The sequence below is a fragment of the Canis aureus genome, chromosome 22 (genome assembly GCF_053574225.1).
Source record: "Canis aureus isolate CA01 chromosome 22, VMU_Caureus_v.1.0, whole genome shotgun sequence".
NCBI classification, from domain to species: domain Eukaryota; kingdom Metazoa; phylum Chordata; class Mammalia; order Carnivora; family Canidae; genus Canis; species Canis aureus.
The window spans coordinates 17,083,109-17,111,060 of NC_135632.1; the positions used below are offsets into that span (position 1 = coordinate 17,083,109).

Sequence of the window (27,952 nt, forward strand, 5' to 3'; positions counted from 1 at the left end):
AAGTGCTTTTTTGTTGTTTACACTGCACATGATTAGAGAAATTCTAACCAGACACTCAAATATACTTCTCAATTATCATCCCCTCATAACCTAGGAAAATGAGTGGAGTATCAAAGATTTCTTTGTATTTCAGTAGAGGCACTGTTAAAAACATCAGGAAACTCCCTTCAATACTTTTGACATTCTTAAATATTCAGTTCAACATTAACAGAGAAAGCGAGTTACAATTAGTAAAATGAAATTTATTTTAAAAATGTTTTCAGGAAGCTGCAGAATGGCTAATGACTGTTTCTTGATAAGCCTGTAGTGTTAATTCTATATATGCTCCTTTCTGTGCTTCTGTTTTTGCAAAGACCTGTTTAAAAAAAAAAACAAAAAAAACTCTTTTAAGCAACATACACTAAAGTTTCCCATTCCTGCATTAGCAAAGGTCCAGTTTAAAAAGTCTTCCAAGGTTCACAATTGTTTTTCTGACTATGAAACAATAAGCCTACTACTACATGGACCAGACAAGCTACAGTAATTCTAAACACCAGAAGAATCCTGATATGGCTGCCATCTCCCTTAGCTTGTTTCCAGAAAAAAATTAAAACCTGACATTGTACTTCTTGCCAGATCATCAAGATAAATTTAGAGGATGAAAGTCAGCAAACTAATTTTTCACTTTAAAGAATATTTTCCCCCAAATATCACAGAAAACCAGAATTAGTACCACAGTTTCTCTCTGCTCCTCCTAGGGGGTGGGCTCATCACTGGTCATTTGTATCCTTAGAAATGTTTTTGCAGTATGCATAAAATAAGATTGGGAGAGAAGCCAGACCCATAAAACTATGTCTGTTCTGAGCACTAGGCAAAAATTATACAATGACAGAGAAATATATGTAATAAGCCCGTGGTTCTGCGAGGTATGCAGTTCAAGATGATAATGCAACCAAGGCTTAGTAATATACAAGCACCACCTTCTCCCATTCTGGACAGGAATGTGATTAGGAACATGGGCTGCCTTGTACTCCACCCTGCCCTCTGGTGACCTGATCACAAGGGAGCTGCTGCTCTACTATCTGAACTGCTTGGACTCCAGCTGCAGCTCCCACACCCCCATCCCATCTGTTTCTATTATCAGATGAAGAAATATGGGGCTCTAGTTACTATTTTAAGATCACAGATTTTCTGTATGTGTCAATCTGTTTAGTTACCATTAAATATGACCCACTTCAGAATCTTCCCAACTCCATTATCACCACAAAACAGCCAGTGTGGGAAAAATCCCTTTACCTTAATTAAATGTAATCCCTCAGCAGCCTGCTCCTTGGCCTCCTGAGCAGACTGGCCATCTGGATGGAGGATGTGATATAGCTGGACCAAGCTGGTGGCATCATCGACTCTAGAGTGAAAGGGTTTACTGCTATCAGTGGGTTTTCTTCATTTGCTTCACAGTCCTATAAATGTGTGCCAACTTTAAGTTACACTTGAGACTTTCCTCAGGCCAGAAATTTTTTAAGCCTTTAGTTTGATATTTTCAAACTTATTTTCAAAGGCATTTTCAGTAAACTGGCCAGTTTAAGCTTCATATGTACTCTAAGGTAGGCAGGGCAGGAATCTGTACAGGCAGTGCCCAATTTATGAACCTGAATATAGTCTAAATATGACTATATTCTTTTGGAAATGGAGCATCATTTCTCATAGAAACAGCATTCTTAATGGAGATGGGTGGGTGCCAGGCCAACCCACCTCACCAGCAAATAATGTAATCTAACTCTGAGGGCAGGAATATCACCTTCATCCCACATAAGCTGGTGTGCAGGGGATGCTCAAAGCCACTAGCCTTCAAGTTCATTAGCATTGACCTCTCCTAACAAATTTTCATTAAGACTCCAAATTAATGAATAAATGCCTCTATGAAACGCCTGAGAATCCAAGGAAAGACTCCCAGGCCCCAGTCTATTCATAGGAACCCACTGGTTATAAAAATGAGTGTCCTAGTGAAGCAAATCTAAAATTTTGCTTCCTGCATCAGAAGCAATGTCAGGTTCTGCTTCAGCAATCTAGAATTCAGTTCTTCTGGCTTGTACTTACCTTTCTAGAAACTCTAAACAATTTTAATTAGCATAAGAATCTCCTTCACCTTCCCCCAAACCAATCACTATCTTCTCACATAGTCAACACTTGCCTGCCATCTGCCATCTCAAAGCTGAGGGGTAAATAACCTTTCTAAAATGCTTGTGCTTTTGAGGTTGTGCTATGTATACTGAGTTTACTGGCTTCCAGTTGGGGTTGGAGCGGTGAAGATATCCTAATTCAGTGTTCCCCCAGCTAACTCACTAATTTTCCCCGTTTTCCTATTATATCTGCGCTGGGGGATAAAGAATGGCCTGAGTGTGGAAAGTGTGGAAAGAGGTAAATAATTTTTCAAGCCATGGTGACCTGAGAGAAATCCTCTAGGCTTATCCCAAGGTCTGTCCACTCTCAAGGCCATCTTCTGGGAGAACTGAGAAACCAGCGCTGTTCATATAGTAAAATGTTTCAGGTAAAAAAAAAAAAAAAAAAAAAAAAAACATTCATTACAAATGCACTGTGCTTGTTATAATCTAACAGAGTCTAATAAACATGGCAGCAAAATTCCCCAAATGATAACATTCTCTTTGGAGCGTAGGCATGTGGTCCTGTAAAGAGCTTAACTGGGCTTCTATATTTAGATTCCTCTTTAGGGCTTCATTACATTCATGCTAAAGTATAATGCCTGCATCTTACTGAACAAGTTAGCTTAAAATCCAGCCTGTATTTGAAAATAAGAGCAAATCAATTTACATGTTCAAAAAAATTTTAAAGACTCTCAAAACCAACAGTGGGACTTGAGTCTGAAATAAACTGCAGAATCCCCGTTCTGCCTTGGGTTCCATTCAGGAGGACGTGCACCCTCTACTGTCTAGTCTGAGGTTTGCAGCATGCTGTCCTGGGCAGAAATCCCACAGGAATGGTTAAGTATTCAAAACTCACTCCCAGTGTACAAGTAAACTGCTTCAGATGTAAAAGCTCATATGTGGTAATGAGTATTACTATAATAGCCTATATTAGTACACTTTAATAAAGAACTTTAATGTTCAATTACACATTTCTTACTCTATCTATAAAAATATTACGTCTTTATAATAAAATAATTCAGAATGATCTGATCCAAAAAACTTCATAAGAAAATTCATTCACAGATGTCACTGCCGACTCACTTGAAAGTAGATCCCTTTTGAGTATCATCGTGAGTGCCAACCAGCCCCCTATTTATGTGGGATGAAGGTCTATTTCTGCCCACTGAATTGGATTATACTACACTTGCTGAAGTGGGCTGGCCTGAAGACATCTACCATTAAGAATGCTGCTTCTAGGCCGACCTCGTGGCGCAACGGTAGCGCGTCTGAGTCCAAGAATGCTGCTTCTATGAGAAATGGTGCTGTTTCCAAATATGGGCTGTATTTCTTAGATAATACCTGTGGAACCTTCTATTTCCAAATGCCTTAGGACCTTTATGTGAATGGCTTTGATTAGATGACAGGGAGGATAAGCTGAGTCACAGTCCCCTATAGTCTGAAGGCAGCCATAATCACTAAACCCTCTTGCAGTTCAGACTTCTGAGTCAGTCAAGGACTTTCCATAGAAAGTGGACTTCCTTAGAGCTGTGCTGGTTTCTTTTCCTTGTCATTTTGGCATTTCTAATCCAACTGATACTCAAAAACAATTTTCTTTTCAGTTTCATCACAAGCTGTAAAATACACTATTGTTTCAGATAGAAACCCAGGAGCACACCAGTTAAAATACAGTAGATGTTCCATGATTCATGCGACTTTGGAAAAAAAAATTGTAATTCTGTCAGTGCCTTAAAAATCTTGCAAAAGCAAGGAATATCAAAAACTGTAGTGTTTTCATAAATAATGACTTTTACTGAAAAGCCCCAGTTCCACTGGAAAACAAGCACCTGCCAGGGCTTATGTCTTACGGTGCCCATTTAATTCCCTTTGAGTGTCTGGAAAGTTCACGGATACCAAGGAATTTCAGTGAGGCCAAGGTAAGTCAGTATTCAAGATCTATAATACAGAGCCACAGCCACTTTCTCTTAAAGAATCTAGCCCTGTTTAACACAGAAGCAAAGGCTGAGAAAACTGGGTTACGCTGGAAGAACAAACACATAAATAAGTGAAGGGTATTTATCACTGGACAATACACTGTCATCACTGGGAGAAAATAGCTTAAATACAGATTTACTGTAATAGTAAGAATTTCTTTTACTTACTAAGATCATACTTACAGATCTCTCTGAATCTGGTCAATCAGTAAACCATCAATCTTTTTCTTATTTACAAAATACCAAGCCATTCCACCAAAGTGTCTTGTTGAACGTAAAAGGTCATACTTCCCATGTTTATCTATGTCTTCGTAGGTCTGATGATGAATCTACCCACATAAAATGCAATTTTTTTCATAAACATGAAAATAAAAAGTGAGCATTACTGGATACACAATTATTTGACTAAGTGTTGCCCAAGAAAGTATCACTAAACCAGGTCTACGTATACCTGCTTCTACTCTCTTTAACCAACAGACATGGTTTAGATCAGCCCTCTACTGTAGAAGTGTGTGCAGCCTGGAACAAGTCTGCTGCACATTTACAGCCAAACCAATTACTTTTCAGCAGCCAAGCACTATTTATGCAGCACCTATTACATATATGTAGACCACTAGAAATAATGGATCACCATTATCTTGGTCATTAGAGGATTTTAAAAAATCGATATTTTTTCACTCCTCCCTTTTCTCCCTATCCCATCAATTACCCGTTCCACCTTATTAACTAACGTTCCTTCAGTTCTTCCAGATTGATCTTGCAAACTGAGGACTAAGATAAGGGCATTCCTGTGTTCAAAAGGTTTCAAAGGCCTGACTGAAGTCCAGATTCTTGAGCCTCGCATCTGAAGTCACCTGTCACATGGCCCCATTTACTTTTCTAGCTTAACCTTGAACACCTCCCATACATTTATATTGCATGTAAAAGCAAACCAGGTAACTGGCCATTTGCAAGCACACTTTGTTTCCTCTCCCTGCCTGAAACACCTCTTCTCACCCAACTTCACAATGTTCCTTGCCCTTCTAGAACCCTGTTCAAGACCCATATGAAACCTACACTGAGAGCACTTTCTAATCTTCTCTTAGCACCTCACATCTTAAACCTAAGGTGATAGTTATCTGCATACTTATCTAGCACCCTTCTCAATCATTTCTGGACTGCAAGCTTTGATAGTACATCCTATGCTAGTTCATGTCATCACCTATGCTATCCACAATACTATCTTATACATAGAGAGCACTACATGATTACTTATTAAATTGAATTGTAAAACAGATTTTGGCAAATTTTAGTAAATGACTGTTCCTGTATGATAAAATGAAAAGAGAAGCAGCTCTGCTATAAAGTTTGGGTCCTTAATGCTATCACCTACTAGCTATGCAACTTGTACCAAGCTCCATAACTCTCCAAGCTTAAATTCTCCCATCTCTAATTCAAGGGCTGTTGTGAGGATAAAATATCTGGTATACATCAGGTAATCAACAGATGTTCAGTTATGATAGATGTTCTTCCCTTCTGCAAAAATCCTACTCATAACCATACTTAAGCCCACACTTTAGAAACTATAAAATATACTCACTTTGATATATTCAGCAGAATCTGGCTCAAACTGGGCAACACAGAGATTGAGGACATCAACATGTCGGTCCTGGCTGTACATGTTCTAAAACCACGAAGCATAGTTGGAATTAGATGAGAAAAATCAACACCTGCCCTGATGCCATGACAGATGTGCCCATCCACTTCTGTGCCCAGTAAGAGGCAGGCAGAAATCATACAGGCTTCATAATTGTTGTCACACCAAACTCAAATCCCAGCTAAGCCAATTGCAAGATAACAGTAGTCATTAGAAACATGTATCTGTGTTTATCAAAGCAGAATGCCCTGCAGCACCAGAGCCAACTTGTTCCACAAAGAAACCATCACTACTGACTCTATGAAACTAAAATCACCTTACCCTAAGATTTTCTTCCTTGAAAATTACTGGTGTTAAAACTCTACGGCCTTCTTTTGGAAAATAAATTTGTATCATCCTGTCCCGTTCTTCCCAAGAAGCTTTGCGTAGTGTGCCACTTGGTTCTCTGACAACAATAAAACGCTCCTGAAATAGAACACAATTGAGGGTAAGTTTGTGGAGACTTATTTCTAGTTCCAATGTTCCACTAAGCACCATTATAATTTGCAATCAAAATATAAAATGCATCTGGGAGATAGAAAATGCAATCATATATGATAATTTTAAACCTCAAAGACTTGGCAAGATTTGATACTTCTTTCACTAATCACTGCCGTGCCTCTGACAATCAGAAATCTAAAATGAAAGTATTTACTAACTGCCAACTATGGTCCTATAGTGGGTTTAATACATAAAATGGTTCAAGGGAAAAAAGCTGGTCAGATTCATCTAAATCCATTTCAGAGGAAAGAAGTGCTATGAGATCTTTTAAATTGCTTCACTTTCCCATCCCATCCTAAAGTCTCACTGAAACAGACTTTACGACTTTGTGAACTACTTCTAAAGTCCCTGGGATAAAAGGAAAAAACCCAAGAATGTGGAGTCTTAATTCCACATCTCTATAATTCCTCGAATTGACATGAGACATAAATGTGTAAGACTGACTAGTCCACCTGCCTCTGGTCTCTTCACTCTTCCAACTACCAAGTCCTAGGCTATGAGATCACTTCCCTCAGAATTCTACCCACTGTTTGTGCCAGTTGACTGGCAATTTATCATGTGTAAGATTTTTTAAATTTTACTTATTTGACAGAGTGTGCAAACACAGGCAAGAAAGTGGCAGAGGGAGAGGGAGAAGCAGCTCTGCCGAGGAGGGAGCCTGATGCAGGGCTCGATCATGGGATCCTGGGATCATGACCTGAGCTGAAGTCAGACGCTCAACCAGCTGAGCCACCCAGGTGCCCCCATGTGCAAGATTCTTGACACTGCTCAGATACTGTCAGAGAGCTGAAAAGGGGCAGGAACTGCATATTACAATTCATTGCGATACCCAGTGATTACACAGAATTTTGCACATAGCAGGTAACTGATACACATCTGATTAATGTTTAAATTAACCAAATGGTACTTTCAAGTTTTCAGGTGTAAGAGTCTCTGAATGTGTTCTCAGGATAATATAATTAAAACTATCATCAAGTACTACAAATAAAACATAACAGATGTCTAAATAACATTCCTCAAAAGGAGTGTGGTAATTTGAATTCTAAGTCCTTTCTCCATTTCAGGTCATAAAATGTTCCATAAACAGCCTTCAAAGCACCCCAAAGCAAAAATTTTAATTAAAATGAAACTCTGTGATCTCTGTTCATCATGTCAGGTGTACGGGTGGCTGATATACAGACGTGGACATCGCTCAAATCATGTCTTCTAACCATAATCATAGATGACAAAAAGACTAATGTGGGGTGGCCCTTCTCCCAACCACAGCATTACGCACTATTCTGCATTTTGTGGGCTACCTTGTAAATTGCTTGTTTCACCCTCAGTTGAAAAAATTCAATACAAAAGTGATCTATTTTATAAGTGCCGGAGTGTTCTTTTGGAACTGGCCATCAAGGGAAGAGGATCTAGAGAATAAAATCCACAACAGAAGCAGCAGTGGTGTCTGAAAATTAGGGAAAACCTGTCATTCTTGCTGCAAATTCTAAAAAGTGAAATTCCTTTGGGAAGTCTGGGTATCAAGAATTTACAGGAAAGAAACCACTTTCTCAAAATGTTTCAGCTAAGGGGGTTAGCCTAACTTGGGTAGAAAGAATCCCCTTCTCCCATTGCCTTGAAGATTTCTGCCTATTTGTGGTCTGGAGATGGGTTTCTGTCTGTAAACCCCAAGTTCTGTCTTAGCACACCTGTCTCTGTCTCTGCAGTCAGTCTGGAATAAAGTGGGTCCATAATCTGTAAGGAAATGGTAACATGCTGATGTAGGGCTGGTCTGCATTTCTCTTCTTCCTTATGCTGGGCTGGATCTTCCAGAAGGGTCTCACCCAGTCACAGGAATTCTGGTTTGGAAGATTCAGAGATACCGGGTCACAATAATGTTGACCCTCATCCCTCGGGCCCATCTCCACATATTTCAAATAAAGATCATTTTGCAATTAGACATGTACTCACCCGGTGTGGTATGCTATATGATATATCAGTAAATACGTATTTGGCTGTTTCTGTTCCTTCCAATATCTTATCTTCAGCTAACACATCATTTATTGGCACTCGTTCTTCCAGAACTGGTGGCATTTTTAATCGTACTTTAGCTGCCTCAATTGCTTTTCTTGTAGCCTAAAAAAATAAAATATTTCTTAAGAAGAGCCACAGGGTTACAAACCAAAAGGATCTTTTGACAAAAGCAGACGCTGATTTAAAAAATGCCAAGAACTACAGAGAGAAGAAGCTGTAGCCACTAAGTGAAAAGGCTCCCGGGCCCTGGCCTTTGCAAACTCTGTGGTGTGGCAGAGAGTACCACCTGCAGGTTCAACCATTCTCAACGTAGCAAAGGAATACTCTGAGACAGACCGAGGGCCACAAAAGCTGCCTGAAATAGAATAAAGGATTTCATTTATTGTGCATGTACTATGCACCATATATTGTTCAAATACTCTGAATGTATCCGCCTCATTTAATGCCTACAACTACCTTCTGAGCTAGGTGACACTTCATGGAAGAGAAAACTGAGGCATACACATGTTAAGTAAACTGCTACAAAGTTGCAGCACTGGGATTTGAGCCCTGGCAACCCAACTCCTGAGCCCATGTTCTTAACCACTGACCACACTGCTCCATGCCATACTGTTAGCAGTGATTACCTCTGAGAAGTGAAAATGGGACTTTTACTCTTCTTGGGATGTACTATTAGATATCTGAAATTTTTGCTATGACTGTAACTTACTTTTGAATTAGAAAAAGGAGAAATAATGCTTCACAGATTCATACATAAAAGCATGTTCCATAAACCACTCATACCCATGACTCCAGGAGGACCCTGGTACCTAGAGTAGGATGTGGTTCAGCAATATCTCATAATCCCACCAAAGCATTCAGCCTCAAAGAAGCTCACAGAAGAGGTTTCTTAGGAAGGAAGCTGAGTCAGGCAGGACAAAGGAAGGATGCTCAGCCAGGTTTGGGAGCAAAGGAGACTCTATGTGGACACATAGGCCTGACCCACATCCTCCAATCTGCCTATTTTCAGCCATGCTCCCTGCTTCTCCCCGCCTGCTCCCATTTCTTCTCTCAATCTGTGCCTGGAAGTCCCATCATGAGTGCTTATGGAAGAGCAGCTATCGCTCTGGAGGGGCCTCTGGAAATCTTGTGTATTAACCCTTTCAAGAAAGGCATTCTACCAATATTTCTACATTTACATACCTCCTCCAACTGTGCCTGGGTCATTAGCTTATAGGTTGGTGGCTTCAGTTCTTGTATAGCTGGCTTAAAAACCTTCTGCAAATTCAAGCCTGTCATCTTGATGAGTAGATTTTGGACTTCCTCATCCATAAATGTAGGTTTCTTGATCTCTGGACTACCAGATTCTGTTAACATGGATTTTAGTAAATAAGAAGATGATAAAAATGATAAGCCAATAAGATCTCTGAACAGAAAAGCTAACAACAGAAATGATTAACAAAATGTCTACCTCAATATGTATAATGTTAATACCTATAAAATCCATTCATTCATTCCTTGATAAAATTTACTACACATTTACAAAAATAGTAATGAGAATACTACCAAAAAAGGCACTCAAAATCTAGTGCAGAAAGCAACACAAAAAAGTAATTAAGGGTTGTCAGGTGGCTCAGTTGGTTATGCGTCCATTCTTGGTTTCAGTTCAGGTTGTGATCTCAGAGTCATGAGACCAAGCTCCACATTGGGCTCAGCACTCAGCACAGAGGCAGCTTGAGACTCTCCTCCTTCTGCCCCTCTTGCTTTGCGGGTTTCTCTCTCTCTCTAAAATAAAAATTTTTAAAGTAATTAATGTGGGGCACCTGGAGTCAGTAGAGCATGTGGCTCTGGATCTCGAGGTGGTAAGTTTGAGCCCCATGTTGGATGTGGAGATTACTTAAAAACAAAATCTTAAAAATAAATTAATAAGGGGTGCCCAGGTGGCTCAGTCAATAAGTATACACTCTTGGTTTCGGCTTGGGTGATGATCTCATGGGTTGTGGGATTGAGCCGCACGTTGGGCTGTAATCTTGGCAGGGAATCTGCTTGAGGACTGTTTCCCTCTCAAATACATAAATCAATCTTTAAAATAAAAAAGTAATGTAATAACGTTAATAATATTTACAGAGTTGTCTCCTAGATGCTAGGCATTACATACATTTTCAGGAAATGTTCTCAGGAGTATTTACAACTCACAAAATAAGATAAATAAGGATATTGAAGCCTGCCTAAAGACAACTAGCTGTTAAGTCACAGAGTCAGGATTTAAACCAAAGTTTGTTTCTAGAAACTAGAACAACTCTAGTCTATCTTGGTGCTCCCCAGTGCAAGTGCTACATACATATTCTCAGAGAAGAGAAGGCCATGGCAGGTCAAAGGTAGCTTCTCCAGGGGCCTGAACAGGACAGAGAAAAAAAGGGGAAGGAAATTCCAGATTAAGGGGCTGCAACTAGGAAACACAGGCTTGGATCACTGGACGTGAGACTGAAAAGGCCATGCGGTGTCACAGAAGAGCCATGGGCAGGAGAGGAGACCCGGATATCACTGCTGCCTTACACAGTTTACCCATCCGTTTATCTAACTTCCTCTATTTCTATCAGGAAAAAATATGGGGGAAAAATACCATTCCTTCCCAGCCACTTCTTCCTCTGCTAGTCCTATAAATGTTGATGGCCCTAAAAATTCTGAACTATACTCTTCTCCTTTCTTACATTCTTGCTGTATGATATCCTCGCAACCTATAACTTTAATTACTTCTATATGCTGGGGACCCTAAAATCTGAATCTTCTTCCAGTCAAGATCATCTTCAATCCACCTACCCCGTGGACATCTCATGTGTACTTCAGTATTTCTTCTGTCTCAAATCTGCTTTTCCTATTTTTCCCTATTTTAGTAGCATCCAACAGGTCATGTGGGCCAGAAACCTTACAGACATTCCTGACTTTTCCTTTACCCTCCACATCTGGCCAACAGCAGTAATAACAGTAACAGCAATGATCACTAACATTAGCAATGATATCTAATATAGTAGATATCTACTATATGTCACAACTTACTGAGCTAAATACCTTACATATTAAGCACATCAAATCCTCAAAACCACCCTGGAAATACTACAGTTATCCCCATTTTATAAAAAACATAAAACACTAATACAGAACATACTGCCTATTATACCTCATAAATCTCTCTTTAATCTTCTATTTCCCACTGCCATTACTCTGATCGAGGCCATCCTCATCTCTTGGCTTAACCTCCTAACCAGTCTCCCTGGTCCATGGAACAACCAGAATAATCTCTTAAAAATGTAGCCAAAACAATAGAAAAAGTTAACAAAACTAAGAACTGGTTCTTTGAAAAGATAACAAAATTGACAAACTTTTAGCTAGGCTAAGCAAGAAAAGAGAGAGGACCCAAATCAAGAAAATTATAAATGAAAAAGGAAACAATACAACTCACGATACAGAAATACAAAGGATCCTAAGAAGCTAATGTGAATAATTATATAGCAACAAACTGGACAGCCTAGAAGAAACAGGAAAATTCTTAAAAACATGCAACCTATCAAGACTGAGAAAGAAACAAAAAATCTGAACACACCTATTACTACTAAGGAGTTTCAATTAGCAATAGTAAATCTCCCAACAAAGAAAACCAGCAGCAGATGACTTTACAGGTTAATTCTACCAAACATGTGAAGAAGAATTAATGCCAATCCTTTTTAAACTCCTCCAAAAAACTGAACAGGAGGGAACATCCCCGAACTCATTTTACTAGACTAGCATTATCTTGATACAAAAGCCAGATTCTACAGCCATACCACTTTGAATGCACCCAATCTAGTCTAATACTAAAGCTAAAAAAGGACACTATCAGAAACTATAGGCCAATAACCCTGATAACTATAGATGTAAAAGTTCTTAATAAAATACTTGTAAACCAAATTCAGCAGCACATTGAAAAGATCATTCACCATGATCAAGTGGAATTTATCCCTGGGATTCAAGGATAGTTTGACATATACAAGTCAATGTGATACATCACAATGAACAGAATGATAGAAAAATCATATATCATTTGAATAGATGCAGAAGAAGCATTTGACAAAGTTCTCCGTCAGTTCATGATAAAAGCTCTTAACAAATCAGGTACAGAAGAAACATACCTCAACATAATATATACCAAACCCACAGACTAAAGCCTTTCCTCTAAGTTTGGGAATAAGACAAGGATGTCTCCTATTGAAATAATGCTGCAAGGCTGCAAGTCCTAGCCAATCAATTAGGCAAGAAAAATAAATAAAAGATATCAGAATTTGGGAAGGAATAAGTAAAACTGTCTCCAATTAGTTGCAAACAATAGGATTTTATATGCAGAAAATGCTAAAAACTCCACCAAAAAACTCCCAGATCTAATCAACAAATTCAGTAAAGTTGCAGGATATAAAATAAACATTTAAAAATTGGTAGCATTTCTTTTTTTTTTTTTTTTTGGTAGCATTTCTATAGTAATAAGTTCTGTGACAAAGAAAGCAAGCAATCTCACTGAGAGTTGCATCAAAAACAATAAAATACTAAGGAATAAATTTAGCCAAGGAGGTAAAAGATCTCTATATACTAAAAACTAAAAGACACTGATGAAAATCAAAGAAGAGGAATGCAGGAAGGATGGTGGAGTGCGAGGATCCTGAGCTTACCTCATCCCATGGCACACTGAGGTAATAATTACATGCGTGGCAATTATGAAAATGAACTGAACACTGGCTAAACGGATCTTCCACAGCTAATTATAGAATTAAGGCCATAGTCAGGAACCAAACCCCTGGTTCAACAAAACAAAGAAAAGAACAGAGGAGCAAGATCAGACCTCAAGATGTAACTCCCCCAGCCCTGGGAGACCCATACTGGAAAAAGGAGCTCCTTTGAAAATGAGTGGGGCTGATTTTAAACTCTGGGAGAGCCAGAAGTTAAAAAACTGAAACAATGCCCATAAAGACCCAGCATGCTAAATAACTCACCTCAGACACAGCAAAAAAATGTAGCAGTCTGAAAAGTGCCTGGGGCATATGTGAAAGAGACTTCCTGCCTAACCTAAGGACCTATGCCAAAAAGACAGGAATCTGCAGGAACTTCCAGGAACAAAACTGATGGTGGGCACCATTCTTCTTGCCCTCCCCAAGACTACACAGCCAGACACTTTTGGGAACCAGTTCTAACATACTCTCCATCTACCTTGCTAGCACCGGGTGCCTTGCTGTGGTGTTGCCCTGTGGACCTGTCCCACCCAACCCACCTACATTGACAGGCACCCTGCCAAAGAAACTCCTGTCATGGAGAGAGTAGGGGAGATAATACCACACACCAGCATGTGCTTGATTCCTGCAGCTAGGCCTCTTACCTGCCTACACAGGGAGCAAATCCCGCCCTCTTCAGTGGGCCCACAGCTGTCACAGCAGCTAACTGCAGACAGCCAGACCACTTACCAGCAAGTCCACAGCAGCAGCAGCCAGACCTCTCAACAGTAAAGATAGCAAACGTTGTCCAGTGTACTTGCAGTTAACAAAGCAGGATACTGAGCCAGCTGAGCTCAGGTCCAGCCCCGACCACCAGTACAGCATGCCCACAACAATCAATATGAAGGTGCATACAGCTCACACAGCTGGTCTCGTGACAAGAGGGGATTGTGGTACAGGACACCACAGGACCTCTTCTACACAAAAACACTACTTTTGAAAAGTCTTGAAAGAATGAGACAAAATCACAGAAAAAGATCTAAACAAAATAGAGATAAAGAATATCCCTAATAAAAAGGTCAAAGTAACATTTATAAAGATACTCAACTGGACTTGAGAAAAGAACAGATGAATTCATAACTTTGACAAAGATAGAAAATATAATAAAATAGCCAGTCAGTGCTCAAGAATACAAAACTGGGAGGTCAAATATGCTAGAGGGAATCAACAGCAGATTACAAAATGCAGAAGAATGGATCAATGAGCTGGAATACAGTGTAATGGAAAGCAGCCAAGCTGAACAACAGGAAAAAAAAAAAAAGTGAGAATAGGGATCCCAGAAGAAAAAGTGAGAGACAAGGGGGCAGAAAACTTATTTGAAGAAATAATAGCTAAAATTCAGGAAACACAAAAATCCCAAAAAGGTCCATGCTCTGACACATAATAATTTAAAGTATTTAAAATTCAGAATTTAAGATAAAGAGAAAATATTACAAGCAGCAAGAGAAAAGCAAGCAGTTACACACAAGGGAAACCATGTAACGCTGTCACCTAATTTTTCAGCAAAAACTGAAGGTGAGAAAGGAATGGCAGAACATATTCAAAGTGCTGAAAGGAAAAACTTACAACCAAGAATACTCTCCCCTGCAAGATTATCCACCATTCAGTATTGGAGAGACAGAGATACCTGGACAAACAAAAATTAAAGTTCATTACCACTAAACCATCCTTTAAAAAAAATGTTAAAGGAAATTCTTTAAGCAGGGAGAAAAAACTACAAGTCAGAAAATTGTGAAAGGAAAAAATTTCACTAGTAAAAGCAAACATATAATAAAAGTAGTAGGTTAATCACTTTATAAAGTCAGTATGGATGTTAAAACACAAAAGCAGTAAAATCAATTATACCTACTAAAATTAGGAAAAAATAGGAGATATACGAAATAAAAAGATGTAAAATATGACATCATATATATAAAAGATAAAGTAAATAGTAACCTAGTACTTTTATAATGTATTCAAGCTTAAGCAGCCATCAACTTAAAAGGGACTGCTATACCCCCATGATGTTATATATGAAACCTGGTAACCACAAATCAAAAACCTATAGTACACAAAAGATAAAAAGAAAACCAAACATGACACTAAAGAAAGCCACCAAACAAGTGAAGAGAGCCAAAGAACAAAGGAACAGAGAACTACAGAGACCACCAGAAAACAACTAATGAAATAGCAATAAGTACAATACCTATCAATAATTACTTTAAATGTAAACGGAATAAATGCTCCAAACAAGAGACATAAGGTGGCAGAATAGATTTAAAAAACCACAAACACCCAAGACCTATCTATGTGTTGCCTACAAGAGACTCATGGCAGAACTAAAGACACACAGACACTGAAAGTGAAATGATGGGAAAAGATATTCCATGTAAATGGAAGGGGGGAAGAAAGCCAGAGTAGCAATACATGTATCAGACAAAACAGATTTGAAAACTAAGACTGCAGGGGTGCCTGGGTGATTCCGTCAGTTGAGCATCCAACTCTTGGTTTTGGCTCAGATTGTGGTTTTGCAGTCAAGGGATCAAGCCCCATATCCGGCTCCATACTCAGCAGGGAGTCTGCTTCAGATTCTCTCTCCCTCTCCTTCTGCCCCATGTAGTACATGCAAATGTGTGCAGAGGCTCTCTCAAATAAATAAATGAATGAATGAATGAATAAACAAATAAATAAAATCTTTAAAAAAAATAAAAAACTGTAGCAAGAAATAAAGAATGGTATTACATAATGATAAAGGTATTCAATCCAACAAGATGATATAACAATTGTAAATATCTATGTACCCAACAATGAGGCACCTAAATACATATAGCAAATATTATCAGACATAAGGGGAGAAACTGACAGCAATAAAAAAATAACAGGGCACTTTAACACCCTTACTCAAAGGATGGACCATCCAGGCAGAAAATCAATAAGGAAAAAATGTCTTTGAATGACACATTAGATTAGATGAACTTAGTAGATATATACAGAACATCCCATCCAAAAACAAAAGAATACACACTATTTTCAAGTGTTCATGAAGAATCTCCAGGATAGATCACATATTAGACCACAAAACAAGTCTCAATAAATTTAAGAAGACTGAATCATGTCATACATCTTTCCCAACCATAACAGTACAAAACTAGAAATCAATTACAAGGAAAAAGAAAGAAAAAACACAAACACATGGAGGCTAAACAACATGCTACTAAACAATCAATGGGCCAACAGAGAAATCAAAAGGGAAATAAAAAAATATTATGAGAACAAATGAAAATGGTAACACAACAGCCCCAAGTCTTTGGAGCACAGCAAAAAGTAGTTCTACGAGGGAAATTTATAGCAATACAGGCCTACCAAAGAATCAAAAAAACCTCAAATAAACAACCTAATCTTATATCTGAAGGAACTAGAAAAAGAACAACGCCCGACATCAGATAGAATAAAATAATAAAGTTTAGAGCAGAAATACATGAGACAATTTTAAAAAATGGAAAAGGTCATTGAAACCAAGATCTGGTTAGCTGATAAGATAAACAAAATTGATAAACCTATAGCCTGACTCATCAAGAAAAAGAGTACTCAAAATCAGAGATAAAAGAGGAGAGGTAACAACCAATATCACAGAAACATAAAGGATTATATGAGACTACTATAAAAAATTATATGACAACCTAGAAGAAATGGATAAATTCCCAGAAATATACAACGTTACAAAACTGAAGCAGGAAGAAACAGAAAATCTAAATAAACTCTTTATGAGTAATAAGGTTAAGTCAGTAATTTAAAAAATTCCCAACAAACACAAGTCAAGACTAGATGGATTCACAGGCTAAAACCCACCAAAAATGTAAAGAGTTAATACGTATTCTCCTCAAACTATTCTAAAAAGATAGAAGCAAGCTTCCAAATACATTCTATGAGGCCAGTATTACCCTGATACCAAAACCAGAAAGACACTTGAAAAAAGCAAGCAAGCAAACACAGGCCAGTATCCCTGATGAATCCACATTCAATTAATCTAAGATAGAGGAGGCAAGAATATACGACAGAGAAAAAAACAGTCTCTTCAATAAATGGTGCTGGAAAAACTGAACACCTACATGCAAAAGAATAAAGGGGGACCACTTTCTTACACTATACACAGAAATTCAAAATGGATTGAAGACCTAAAATATGAGATCCAAAACCGTAAAACTCAGAGAAAAAAAACTGGCAGTAACTTCTCTGACATCAACCATGGCAACATTTGTCTAGATATATCTTCTCAGGAAAGGGAAACAAAAGCAAACATAAATTATTGGAACTACATCAAAATAAAAATTTTGCACAACAAACAAAACCATCAACAAACGAAAAGGCAACCTACTAAATGGGAGAAGATATTTGCAAATGATGTATCAGATTAAGGATTAATATCCAAAATATATATAAACGTAATACAACTCAACACCAAAAATACCCCAAACGGTCTGATTAAAAATGGACTAAAGACCTAAACAGACATTTTTCCAAAGACATACAGATGGCAACAGACAACAGACACAAGAGAAGATGCTCAATATCACTCACTAATCATCAGGGAAATGCAAATCAAAACCACAGAATGGCAAAAAGACAAACCAGTGTTGGCAAGGACATGGAGGAAAAGAAACTCTAGTGCACTGCTGGTGGGAATGTAAATTGGTGCAGTCACTGTGAAAACCAGTATGGAGGTTCCTCAAAAAACGAAAAACAGAAATATCATATAACTCAGTAATTCTACTCTACCGGGCATTTACCCTCTCCAAAACAAAAATACTGATTTGAGAAAATATATGCACCCCTATGTTCACTGCAGCATAATTTACAATAGGCAAGATATAAAAGCAACCCAAGTGTCCACTGATAGATGAATGAATAAAGAGGATGTGGTATGTGTATACTCTCTCTCTCTCTCTCTCTCTCTCTCTCTCTCACACACACACACACACACACACACAAACACACAATGGAATATTACTCACCCCCCCCCAAAAAAAAGAACGAGAGCTTGCCATTTGCAATAACATGGTTGGACCTAGAGAGTACAATACTAATTAAAATAAGTCAGAGAAAGACAAACGCTGTATATTTTCCCCATATGTGGAATCTAAAAATCAAAACAAATGAACAGGGGCACCTGAGTGGCTCTGTTGATCAAGCAACTGCCTTCAGCTCAGGTCTTGTGATCAAGCCCCACATCAGGCTCCCTGCTCAGCAGGGAGTCTGCTTCTCCCTCTCCTTCTGCCTCTCCCACCCCTCCCCACCTCTACCTCTCCCCCTGCTGGTGCACACTCTCTCTTTCTTAAATAAATAGAGGTAGATAACTATGCAATGATATTAAAACAAAAAAACCCAGAACAAATGATTAAACAAAGAGAAAGCAGAATCAGAGCCATGAATACAGAGAACAAACTGATGGTTGCCAGAGGGAAGATGGGTGCGTGGTCAAATGGGCCAAGGCCAGTGGGAGATACAGACTTCCAGTTATGGAAAGAATAAGTCTCAGGTATAAAAGGTATAGCCTAGGGAATATACTCAAAGGAACTGTAATAGCACTGTATGGTGACAGATGGTAGCTGAACTTGTGAGCACAGCATAAGGCACAGACTTATTGAATTACTATGCTATACACCTGAAATGTAACACTGTGTCAATTATACTTCAATTAAAAAAAAAAAAGAGAGGGAGGGGGAGGAGCAAGATGGCGGAAGAGTAGGGTCTGCAAATCACCTGTCTCCACCAAATTACCTAGAAAACCTTCCAATCATCCTGAAAATCTATGAATTCGGCCTGAGAATTAAAGAGAGAACACCTGGAATGCAACAGTGAGAAGAGTTCGCGCTTCTATCAAGGTAGGAAGACGGGGAAAAAGAAGTAAAGAAACAAAGGCCTCCAAGGGGGAGGGGCCCCGCGAGGAGCCGGGCTGAGGCCGGGGCGAGTGTCCCCAGGACAGGAGAGCCCCGTCCCAGAGGAGCAGGAGCTGCACCGACCTTCCCGGGCGGAAAGGGGCTCGCAGGGAGTTAGAGCAGGACCCAGGAGGGCGGGGATGCCCACGGGATCCCCGGGACAGTAACAGAGCAACTGCGCGCCCAGGAGAGTGCGCCGAGCTCCCTAAGGGCTGCAGCGCACGGCGGGACCCGGTGGGACCCGGAGCAGCTCGGAGGGGCTCGGGCGGCGGCTCCGCGGAGGGGGCTGCGCGGCCCCGGGAGCAGCTTGGAGGGGCTCGGGCAGAGGAAGAGGCTCCGTGCGGAGGGGGCTGCGCGGTTCCAGGAGCAGCTCGGAGGGGCTCGGGCGGCAGCTCCGCGGAGGGGGTTGCGCGGCCCGGGAGCGCGAATCCACCAGCGCAGGCCCCGGAGCACAGCACGCCGGGACACAGCCCAGGATCCGGCCTCCCCCGGGACAGGCAGAGGCCGGGAGGGCCCAGGACAGCAAGGACGCTCCTGCCCCGAGCTGAGCAGATCAGCGGCCCCGCCCCGGAGCCTCCAGGCCCTGCAGACTGAGAGCTCAGGAGTTCCTGCCGGAGCTGAATCCAGGTTTCCCGAACTGGCCCCGCCACTGGGGCTGTTCCTCCTGCGGCCTCACGGGGCAAACAACCCCCACTGAGCCCTGCACCAGGCAGGGGCACAGCAGCTCCCCCAACTGCTAACACCTGAAAATCAGCACAACAGGCCCCTCCCCCAGAACACCAGCTAGACGGACAACTTCCAGGAGAAGCCAAGGGACTTAAAAGTACACAGAATCAGAAGATACTCCCCGGTGGTTCTTTTTTTGTTTTGTTTTGTTTTGTTTTGTTTTGCTTTTTGATTTGTTTCCTTCCCCCACCCCCCTTTTTTTTCTCCTTTTTCTTTCTCTTTTTCTTCTCTTTTTTTTTTCGTTTTCTTCCCTTTTTTTTCTTTCTCTTTTCTTTCCTTCTTTCTCTCCTCTCTTTTTCTCTTTTTCCCAATACAACTTGCTATTGGCCACTCTGCACTGAGCAAAATGACTAGAAGGAAAACCTCACCTCAAAAGAAAGAATCAGAAACAGTCCTCTCTCCCACAGAGTTACAAAATCTGTATTACAATACAATGTCAGAAAGCCAATTCAGAAGCACTATTATACAGCTACTGGTGGCTCTAGAAAAAAGTATAAAGGACTCAAGAGACTTCATGACTGCAGAATTTAGAGCTAATCAGGCAGAAATTAAAAATCAATTGAATGAGATGCAATCCAAACTAGAAGTCCTAACGACGAGGGTTAACGAGGTGGAAGAACGAGTGAGTGACATAGAAGACAAGTTGATAGCAAAGAGGGAAACTGAGGAAAAAAGAGACAAACAATTAAAAGACCATGAGGATAGATTAAGGGAAATAAACGACAACCTGAGAAAGAAAAACCTACGTTTAATTGGGGTTCCCGAGGGCGCCGAAAGGGACAGAGGGCCAGAATATGTATTTGAACAAATTCTAGCTGAAAACTTTCCTAATCTGGGAAGGGAAACAGGCATTCAGATCCAGGAAATAGAGAGATCCCCCCCTAAAATCAATAAAAACCGTTCAACACCTCGACATTTAATTGTGAAGCTTGCAAATTCCAAAGATAAAGAGAAGATCCTTAAAGCAGCAAGAGACAAGAAATCCCTGACTTTTATGGGGAGGAGTATTAGGGTAACAGCAGACCTCTCCACAGAGACCTGGCAGGCCAGAAAGGGCTGGCAGGATATATTCAGGGTCCTAAATGAAAAGAACATGCAACCAAGAATACTTTATCCAGCAAGGCTCTCATTCAAAATGGAAGGAGAGATAAAGAGCTTCCAAGACAGGCAGCAACTAAAAGAATATGTGACCTCCAAACCAGCTCTGCAAGAAATTTTAAGGGGGACTCTTAAAAATCCCCTTTAAGAAGAAGTTCAGTGGAACAGTCCACAAAAACAAGGACTGAATAGATATCATGATGACACTAAACTCATATCTCTCAATAGTAACTCTGAATGTGAACGGGCTTAATGACCCCATCAAAAGGCGCAGGGTTTCAGACTGGATAAAAAAGCAGGACCCATCTATTTGCTGTCTACAAGAGACTCATTTTAGACAGAAGGACACCTACAGCCTGAAAATAAAAGGTTGGAGAACCATTTACCATTCGAATGGTCCTCAAAAGAAAGCAGGGGTAGCCATCCTTATATCAGATAAACTAAAATTTACCCCAAAGACTGTAGTGAGAGATGAAGAGGGACACTATATCATACTTAAAGGATCTATTCAACAAGAGGACTTAACAATCCTCAATATATACGCCCCGAATGTGGGAGCTGCCAAATATATCAATCAATTATTAACCAAAGTGAAGAAATACTTAGATAATAATACACTTATACTTGGTGACTTCAATCTAGCGCTTTCTATACTCGATAGGTCTTCTAAGCACAACATCTCCAAGAAACGAGAGCTTTAAATGATACACTGGACCGGATGGATTTCACAGATATCTACAGAACTTTACATCCAAACTCAACTGAATACACATTCTTCTCAAGCGCACATGGAACTTTCTCCAGAATAGACCACATATTGGGTCACAAAGCGGGTCTGAACCGATACCAAAAGATTGGGATTGTCGCCTGCATATTCTCAGACCATAATGCCTTGAAATTAGAACTAAATCACAACAAGAAGTTTGGAAGGACCTCAAACACGTGGAGGTTAAGGACCATCCTGCTAAAAGATAAAAGGGTCAACCAGGAAATTAAGGAAGAATTAAAAAGATTCATGGAAACTAATGAGAATGAAGATACAACTGTTCAAAATCTTTGGGATGCAGCAAAAGCAGTCCTAAGGGGGAAATACATCGCAATACAAGCATCCATTCAAAAACTGGAAAGAACTCAAATACAAAAGCTAACCTTACACATAAAGGAGCTAGAGAAAAAACAGCAAATAGATCCTACACCCAAGAGAAGAAGGGAGTTAATAAAGATTCGAGCAGAACTCAACGAAATCGAGACCAGAAGAACTGTGGAACAGATCAACAAAACCAGGAGTTGGTTCTTTGAAAGAATTAATAAGATAGATAAACCATTAGCCAGCCTTATTAAAAAGAAGAGAGAGAAGACTCAAATTAATAAAATCATGAATGAGAAAGGAGAGATCACTACCAACACCAAGGAAATACAAACGATTTTAAAAACATATTATGAACAGCTATACGCCAATAAATTAGGCAATCTAGAAGAAATGGACGCATTCCTGGAAAGCCACAAACTACCAAAACTGGAACAGGAAGAAATAGAAAACCTGAACAGGCCAATAACCAGGGAGGAAATTGAAGCAGTCATCAAAAACCTCCCAAGGCACAAGAGTCCCGGGCCAGATGGCTTCCCAGGGGAATTTTATCAAACATTTAAAGAAGAAACCATACCTATTCTCCTAAAGCTGTTTGGAAAGATAGAAAGAGATGGAGTACTTCCAAATTCGTTCTATGAGGCCAGCATCACCTTAATTCCAAAACCAGACAAAGACCCCACCAAAAAGGAGAATTACAGACCAATATCCCTGATGAACATGGATGCAAAAATTCTCAACAAGATACTGGCCAATAGGATCCAACAATACATTAAGAAAATTATTCACCATGACCAAGTAGGATTTATCCCTGGGACACAAGGCTGGTTCAACACCCGTAAAACAATCAATGTGATTCATCATATCAGCAAGAGAAAAACCAAGAACCATATGATCCTCTCATTAGATGCAGAGAAAGCATTTGACAAAATACAGCATCCATTCCTGATCAAAACTCTTCAGAGTGTAGGGATAGAGGGAACATTCCTCGACATCTTAAAAGCCATCTATGAAAAGCCCACAGCAAATATCATTCTCAATGGGGAAGCACTGGGAGCCTTTCCCCTAAGATCAGGAACAAGACAGGGATGTCCACTCTCACCACTGCTGTTCAACATAGTACTGGAAGTCCTAGCCTCAGCAATCAGACAACAAAAAGACATTAAAGGCATTCAAATTGGCAAAGAAGAAGTCAAACTCTCCCTCTTCGCCGATGACATGATACTCTACATAGAAAACCCAAAGCCTCCACCCCAAGATTGCTAGAACTCATACAGCAATTAGGCAGTGTGGCAGGATACAAAATCAATGCCCAGAAGTCAGTGGCATTTCTATACACTAACAATGAGACTGAAGAAAGAGAAATTAAGGAGTCAATCCCATTTACAATTGCACCCAAAAGCATAAGATACCTAGGAATAAACCTAACCAAAGATGTAAAGGATCTATACCCTCAAAACTATAGAACACTTCTGAAAGAAATTGAGGAAGACACAAAGAGATGGAAAAATATTCCATGCTCATGGATTGGCAGAATTAATATTGTGAAAATGTCAATGTTACCCAGGGCAATATACACGTTTAATGCAATCCCTATCAAAATACCATGGACTTTCTTCAGAGAGTTAGAACAAATTATTTTAAGATTTGTGTGGAATCAGAAAAGACCCCGAATAGCCAGGGGAATTTTAAAAAAGAAAACCATAGCTGGGGGCATCACAATGCCAGATTTCAGGTTGTACTACAAAGCTGTGGTCATCAAGACAGTGTGGTACTGGCACAAAAACAGACACATAGATCAATGGAACAGAATAGAGAATCCAGAAGTGGACCCTGAACTTTATGGTCAACTAATATTCGATAAAGGAGGAAAGACTATCCATTGGAAGAAAGACAGTCTCTTCAATAAATGGTGCTGGGAAAATTGGACATCCACATGCAGAAGAATGAAACTAGACCACTCTCTTTCACCATACACAAAGATAAACTCAAAATGGATGAAAGATCTAAATGTGAGACAAGATTCCATCAAAATCCTAGAGAAGAACACAGGCAACACCCTTTTTGAACTCGGCCACAGTAACTTCTTGCAAGATACATCCACGAAGGCAAAAGAAACAAAAGCAAAAATGAACTATTGGGACTTCATCAAGATAAGAAGCTTTTGCACAGCAAAGGATACAGTCAACAAAACTCAAAGACAACCTACAGAATGGGAGAAGATATTTGCAAATGACATATCAGATAAAGGGCTAGTTTCCAAGATCTATAAAGAACTTATCAAACTCAACACCAAAGAAACAAACAATCCAATCATGAAATGGGCAAAAGACATGAAGAGAAATCTCACAGAGGAAGACATAGACATGGCCAACATGCACATGAGAAAATGCTCTGCATCACTTGCCATCAGGGAAATACAAATCAAAACCACAATGAGATACCACCTCACACCAGTGAGAATGGGGAAAATTAACAAGGCAGGAAACAACAAATGTTGGAGAGGATGTGGAGAAAAGGGAACCCTCTTACACTGTTGGTGGGACTGTGAACTGGTGCAGCCACTCTGGAAAACTGTGTGGAGGTTCCTCAAACAGTTAAAAATATACCTGCCCTACGACCCAGCAATTGCACTGTTGGGGATCTACCCCAAAGATACAAATGCAATGAAACGCCGGGACACCTGCACCCCGATGTTTCTAGCAGCAATGACCACGATAGCCAAACTGTGGAAGGAGCCTCGGTGTCCAACGAAAGATGAGTGGATAAAGAAGATGTGGTTTATGTATACAATGGAATATTACTCAGCTATTAGAAATGACAAATACCCACCATTTGCTTCAACGTGGATGGAACTGGAGGGTATTATGCTGAGTGAAGTAAGCCAGTCGGAGAAGGACAAACATTATATGTTCTCATTCATTTGGGGAATATAAATAATAGTGAAAAGGAATATAAGGGAAGGGGGAAGAAATGTGTGGGAAATATCAGAAAGGGAGACAGAACGTAAAGACTGCTAACTCTGGGAAACGAACTAGGGGTGGTAGAAGGGGAGGAGGGCGGGGGGTGGAAGTGAATGGGTGACGGGCACTGGGGGTTATTCTGTATGTTAGTAAATTGAACACCAATAAAAAATAAATTAAAAAAAAAAAAAAGAGAGAAAGATCTTGCAATTTGTGACAACGTGGATGGACCATGGGGGCATTAAGTAAAATAAACCAAGAGAAAGACAAATATTGTATGATCTCAACTATATGTGGAATCTTAAAACAAACAAACAAGAACTCACAGAAAAAGAGATCAGACTTGTGGTCTTCTAGTTACCAGAGAATAGGGTATGAGGGGGAACTGGATCAAGGTGGTCAAAAGGTACAAACTTCCAGTTAAAAGAAGAACTAGGATGTAATATATTACATGATGGATACAGTTAACACTGCTGAATGATATCTATGAAAGTTGTTAAAGTAAATCCTAAGGGTTCTCATCACAGGAAAATTTTTTTTCTTTGTATCTACATGAGAGGAAAGATGTAAACTAAACTTATAGTGGTAATAATTTCATGATATATGAAGTCAAGTCATTGTGTTGCACACTGTGAACTTATACAGTACTGTATGTTAAATATGTCTCAGTAAAACTGAAAATTAAAAAAAAATGTAATCAAGATTCATGTTCAAAACTCACCAATGAAAAAATAAATAAATAAAATAAATAAAACTCACCAATGACTTCCAACTTCATTTAGAAAAAAAACTAAGGTAGTCTGCTTACTTCACGTGCTCCCCACTAAACAATGTGCTCCTCCAAAGGCCAGACGTGGTCTTGAACTCACCTCTGGAACCCAGCGCTTCACAGACAGTATGTGCTCAGCACTGCTCTTTCCTCAATCTCACCATTTCCCCAGCTTGAATTACCACTTTTATTTAATTTTTAGATTTTATTTATTTATTCACGAGAGACACAGAGAGAGAGAAAGAGAGAGAGAGAGAGAGAGAGAGAGAGAGGCAGAGACAGGCGTTGGGAGAAGCAGGCTCCATGCGGGGAGCCGGATGTGGGACTGGATCCTGGGACTCCAGGGTCATGCCCTGAGCCGAAGACAGATGCTTAACTGCTGAGCCACCCAGGCGTTCCACTTTTACTTTAAAATAGGAAAAATTAGATTTTTTAGATTTAAATCTAAAATTAGATTTTTAAAAAAGATTTTATTTATTTATGTATTCATGAGAGACAGAGAGAGAGGCAGAGACACAGGCAGAGGGAGAAGCAGGCTCCATGCAGGGAGCGCGACGTGGGAGTCGATCCTGGGTCTCCAGGATCCCGCCCTGGGCCGACGGCATGAGCCACCCGGGCGTCCCCGAGTTACCACTCTGACCCGACGCTTCTCACTTTAGATACAACCGTGTTTTGGGTCATACAGTGTACCTACACTCAAATTTCAAAAGTACCTCAAATTTAATATGTGTAAACACAGACGCTTAATTCTGCCTCCTTTCCAGTCTCACCTCACCTACTGCCTTTGCATCCCTCACCCCTTCATTCCTCCCGCCAAAAAAAAATAAAATTAAATTAAAAAATCTTACAATTAACGTTCTCTGTCTTGGTATAAATGGGAATACTTTGCACTCAAACGTTCAAGCCAGAAAGCTGAGACGCAAGGCTGACTTCTCCTTTCAGACCCGGAGCCGCACCACACCCAAGCCTTACCGATCAAGGAATCCCACCTCAAACACGGGTTTCCAGACTCCCTGTGTTCAGTCTCACGCCAGGACTTTGGCCTAGGCTGTCCCCGCTGCTTGAAATGCTTCCCCGGCACGGTCAGCCAGGTCTCAGCTCTGGTCCCAAGGTCCAGGGACCCCTCCCGGTCCTTCCGACCAAGCCTGCGCGCCGCTCTGGGTCGCGCTGCGCTGCCCCTTCCCCACGGCGCCAGCGGCTCCCTCGAGGGCAGACTCGCGGGGTCGGCCGTGCCCCCTACGTGCAGCACGGCGCGCGCAGACCTCCGAGCTCGGGCACTGCCGGCCGCCACAGACCCAGCCCCTACAAGGTGCAGGAGCCGGCAGGGCCTGCGCGCGCAGCTGGAAGAGCCGGCACGGAGGGAGGGGCCGGCGGCCGCGTGCTGTCGCCAGCCGGAAGCGAGCGCTCCCGCGGACATCTGGCCGGTCACTTACCCGCCTCGGAAGCAAGCCGACGGCATGGCGGCCCCACCCCGCAGGGCCCGGGCGGCGGCTGGAGCAGGGCGCCGAGCTGGGGCCGAATTCGGGCCCGGAAACAGCCCCGCTCCGAGTTCCGAGAACCTGTCAGGAGGCTCCACAGCGCCACAGACGTTCTGAGGGCCGCCATGACTATCCGGAGGTGGGGTGGGGAGGGGCACCTGCGCCGGAAGCAGCTGGAAGCAACCGGGCCTCGCGAGGTTCGCGCGGCATTCTGGGAAATGTAGTCTGGTTGAGGGAGGCGGGAGGCAAAACTGAGCAACTTTACGATTTCTTGTAAACCTCTCCTGCGCCTGTGGAAAAGATTAGTGTCCTCTGTCTTGTTGATTTTCACCATTCTCCCTGGTGTGAGGTGGTATCTCATTGTGGTTTTTTTTTTCTTTTTTCATTGTGGTTTTGATTTGTATTTCCCAGGTGGCCAGTGATGCGGAGCATTTTCTCCTGCGCTTGTTGGCCATGTATATGCACAAGGCAGGGAACAACAAATGTTGGAGAGGATGTGGAGAAAGGGGACCCTCTAGCACTGTTGGTGGGACTGTGAACTGGTGCAGCCACTCTGGAAAACTGTGTGGAGGTTCCTCAAAGAGTTAAAATAGACCTGCCCTATGACCCAGCAATTGCACTGCTGGGGATTTACCCCAAAGATACAGATGCAATGAAACGCCGGGACACCTGCACCCCGATGTTTATAGCAGCAATGTCCACAATAGCCACACTGTGGAAGGAGCCTCGGTGTCCACAAAAGATGAGTGGATAAAGAAGATGTGGTCTCTGTATACAATGGAATATTCCTCAGCCATTAGAAATGACAAATACCCACCATTTGCTTCGACGTGGATGGAACTGG

General features: G+C 40.9%; 1 protein-coding gene across 2 annotated transcripts; it reads right to left on the bottom strand.

Annotated features, from left to right (window-relative positions):
• Positions 1–221: 221 nt before the first annotated feature.
• MRPS22 (mitochondrial ribosomal protein S22) lies at positions 222–27,268 on the bottom strand. 2 transcript variants are annotated; one of them, XM_077864957.1, is made up of 8 exons: positions 27,064–27,268; positions 9,483–9,646; positions 8,238–8,402; positions 6,072–6,215; positions 5,694–5,777; positions 4,298–4,443; positions 1,276–1,384; positions 222–355 (listed from the first exon to the last, which is right to left on the bottom strand). In XM_077864957.1, the coding sequence occupies exons 1-8, from the start codon at positions 27,233–27,235 to the stop codon at positions 260–262; spliced, it is 1,080 nt and encodes a 359-aa protein (XP_077721083.1). In that variant the 5' UTR covers positions 27,236–27,268; the 3' UTR covers positions 222–259. The 2 variants fall into 2 exon arrangements, with proteins under 2 accessions (XP_077721083.1, XP_077721084.1); XM_077864958.1 differs by lacking the exon at positions 27,064–27,268 and adding an exon at positions 26,620–26,760.
• Positions 27,269–27,952: the final 684 nt, after the last annotated feature.

What these genes read in the sequence shown, in the direction of transcription:
- MRPS22 (XM_077864957.1), bottom strand. Translation starts at nt 27,235, where the DNA reads ATGGCGGCCCTCAGAACGTCTGTGGCGCTGTGGAGCCTCCTGACAGGT. An exon ending in TCGGCTTGCTTCCGAGGCGG is followed by an intron (nt 9,647 to 27,063) that starts GTAAGTGACCGG and finishes CCATGTTAACAG; the next exon opens with AATCTGGTAGTCCAGAGATC. An exon ending in CATATAGCATACCACACCGG is followed by an intron (nt 6,216 to 8,237) that starts GTGAGTACATGT and finishes GTTCTATTTCAG; the next exon opens with GAGCGTTTTATTGTTGTCAG.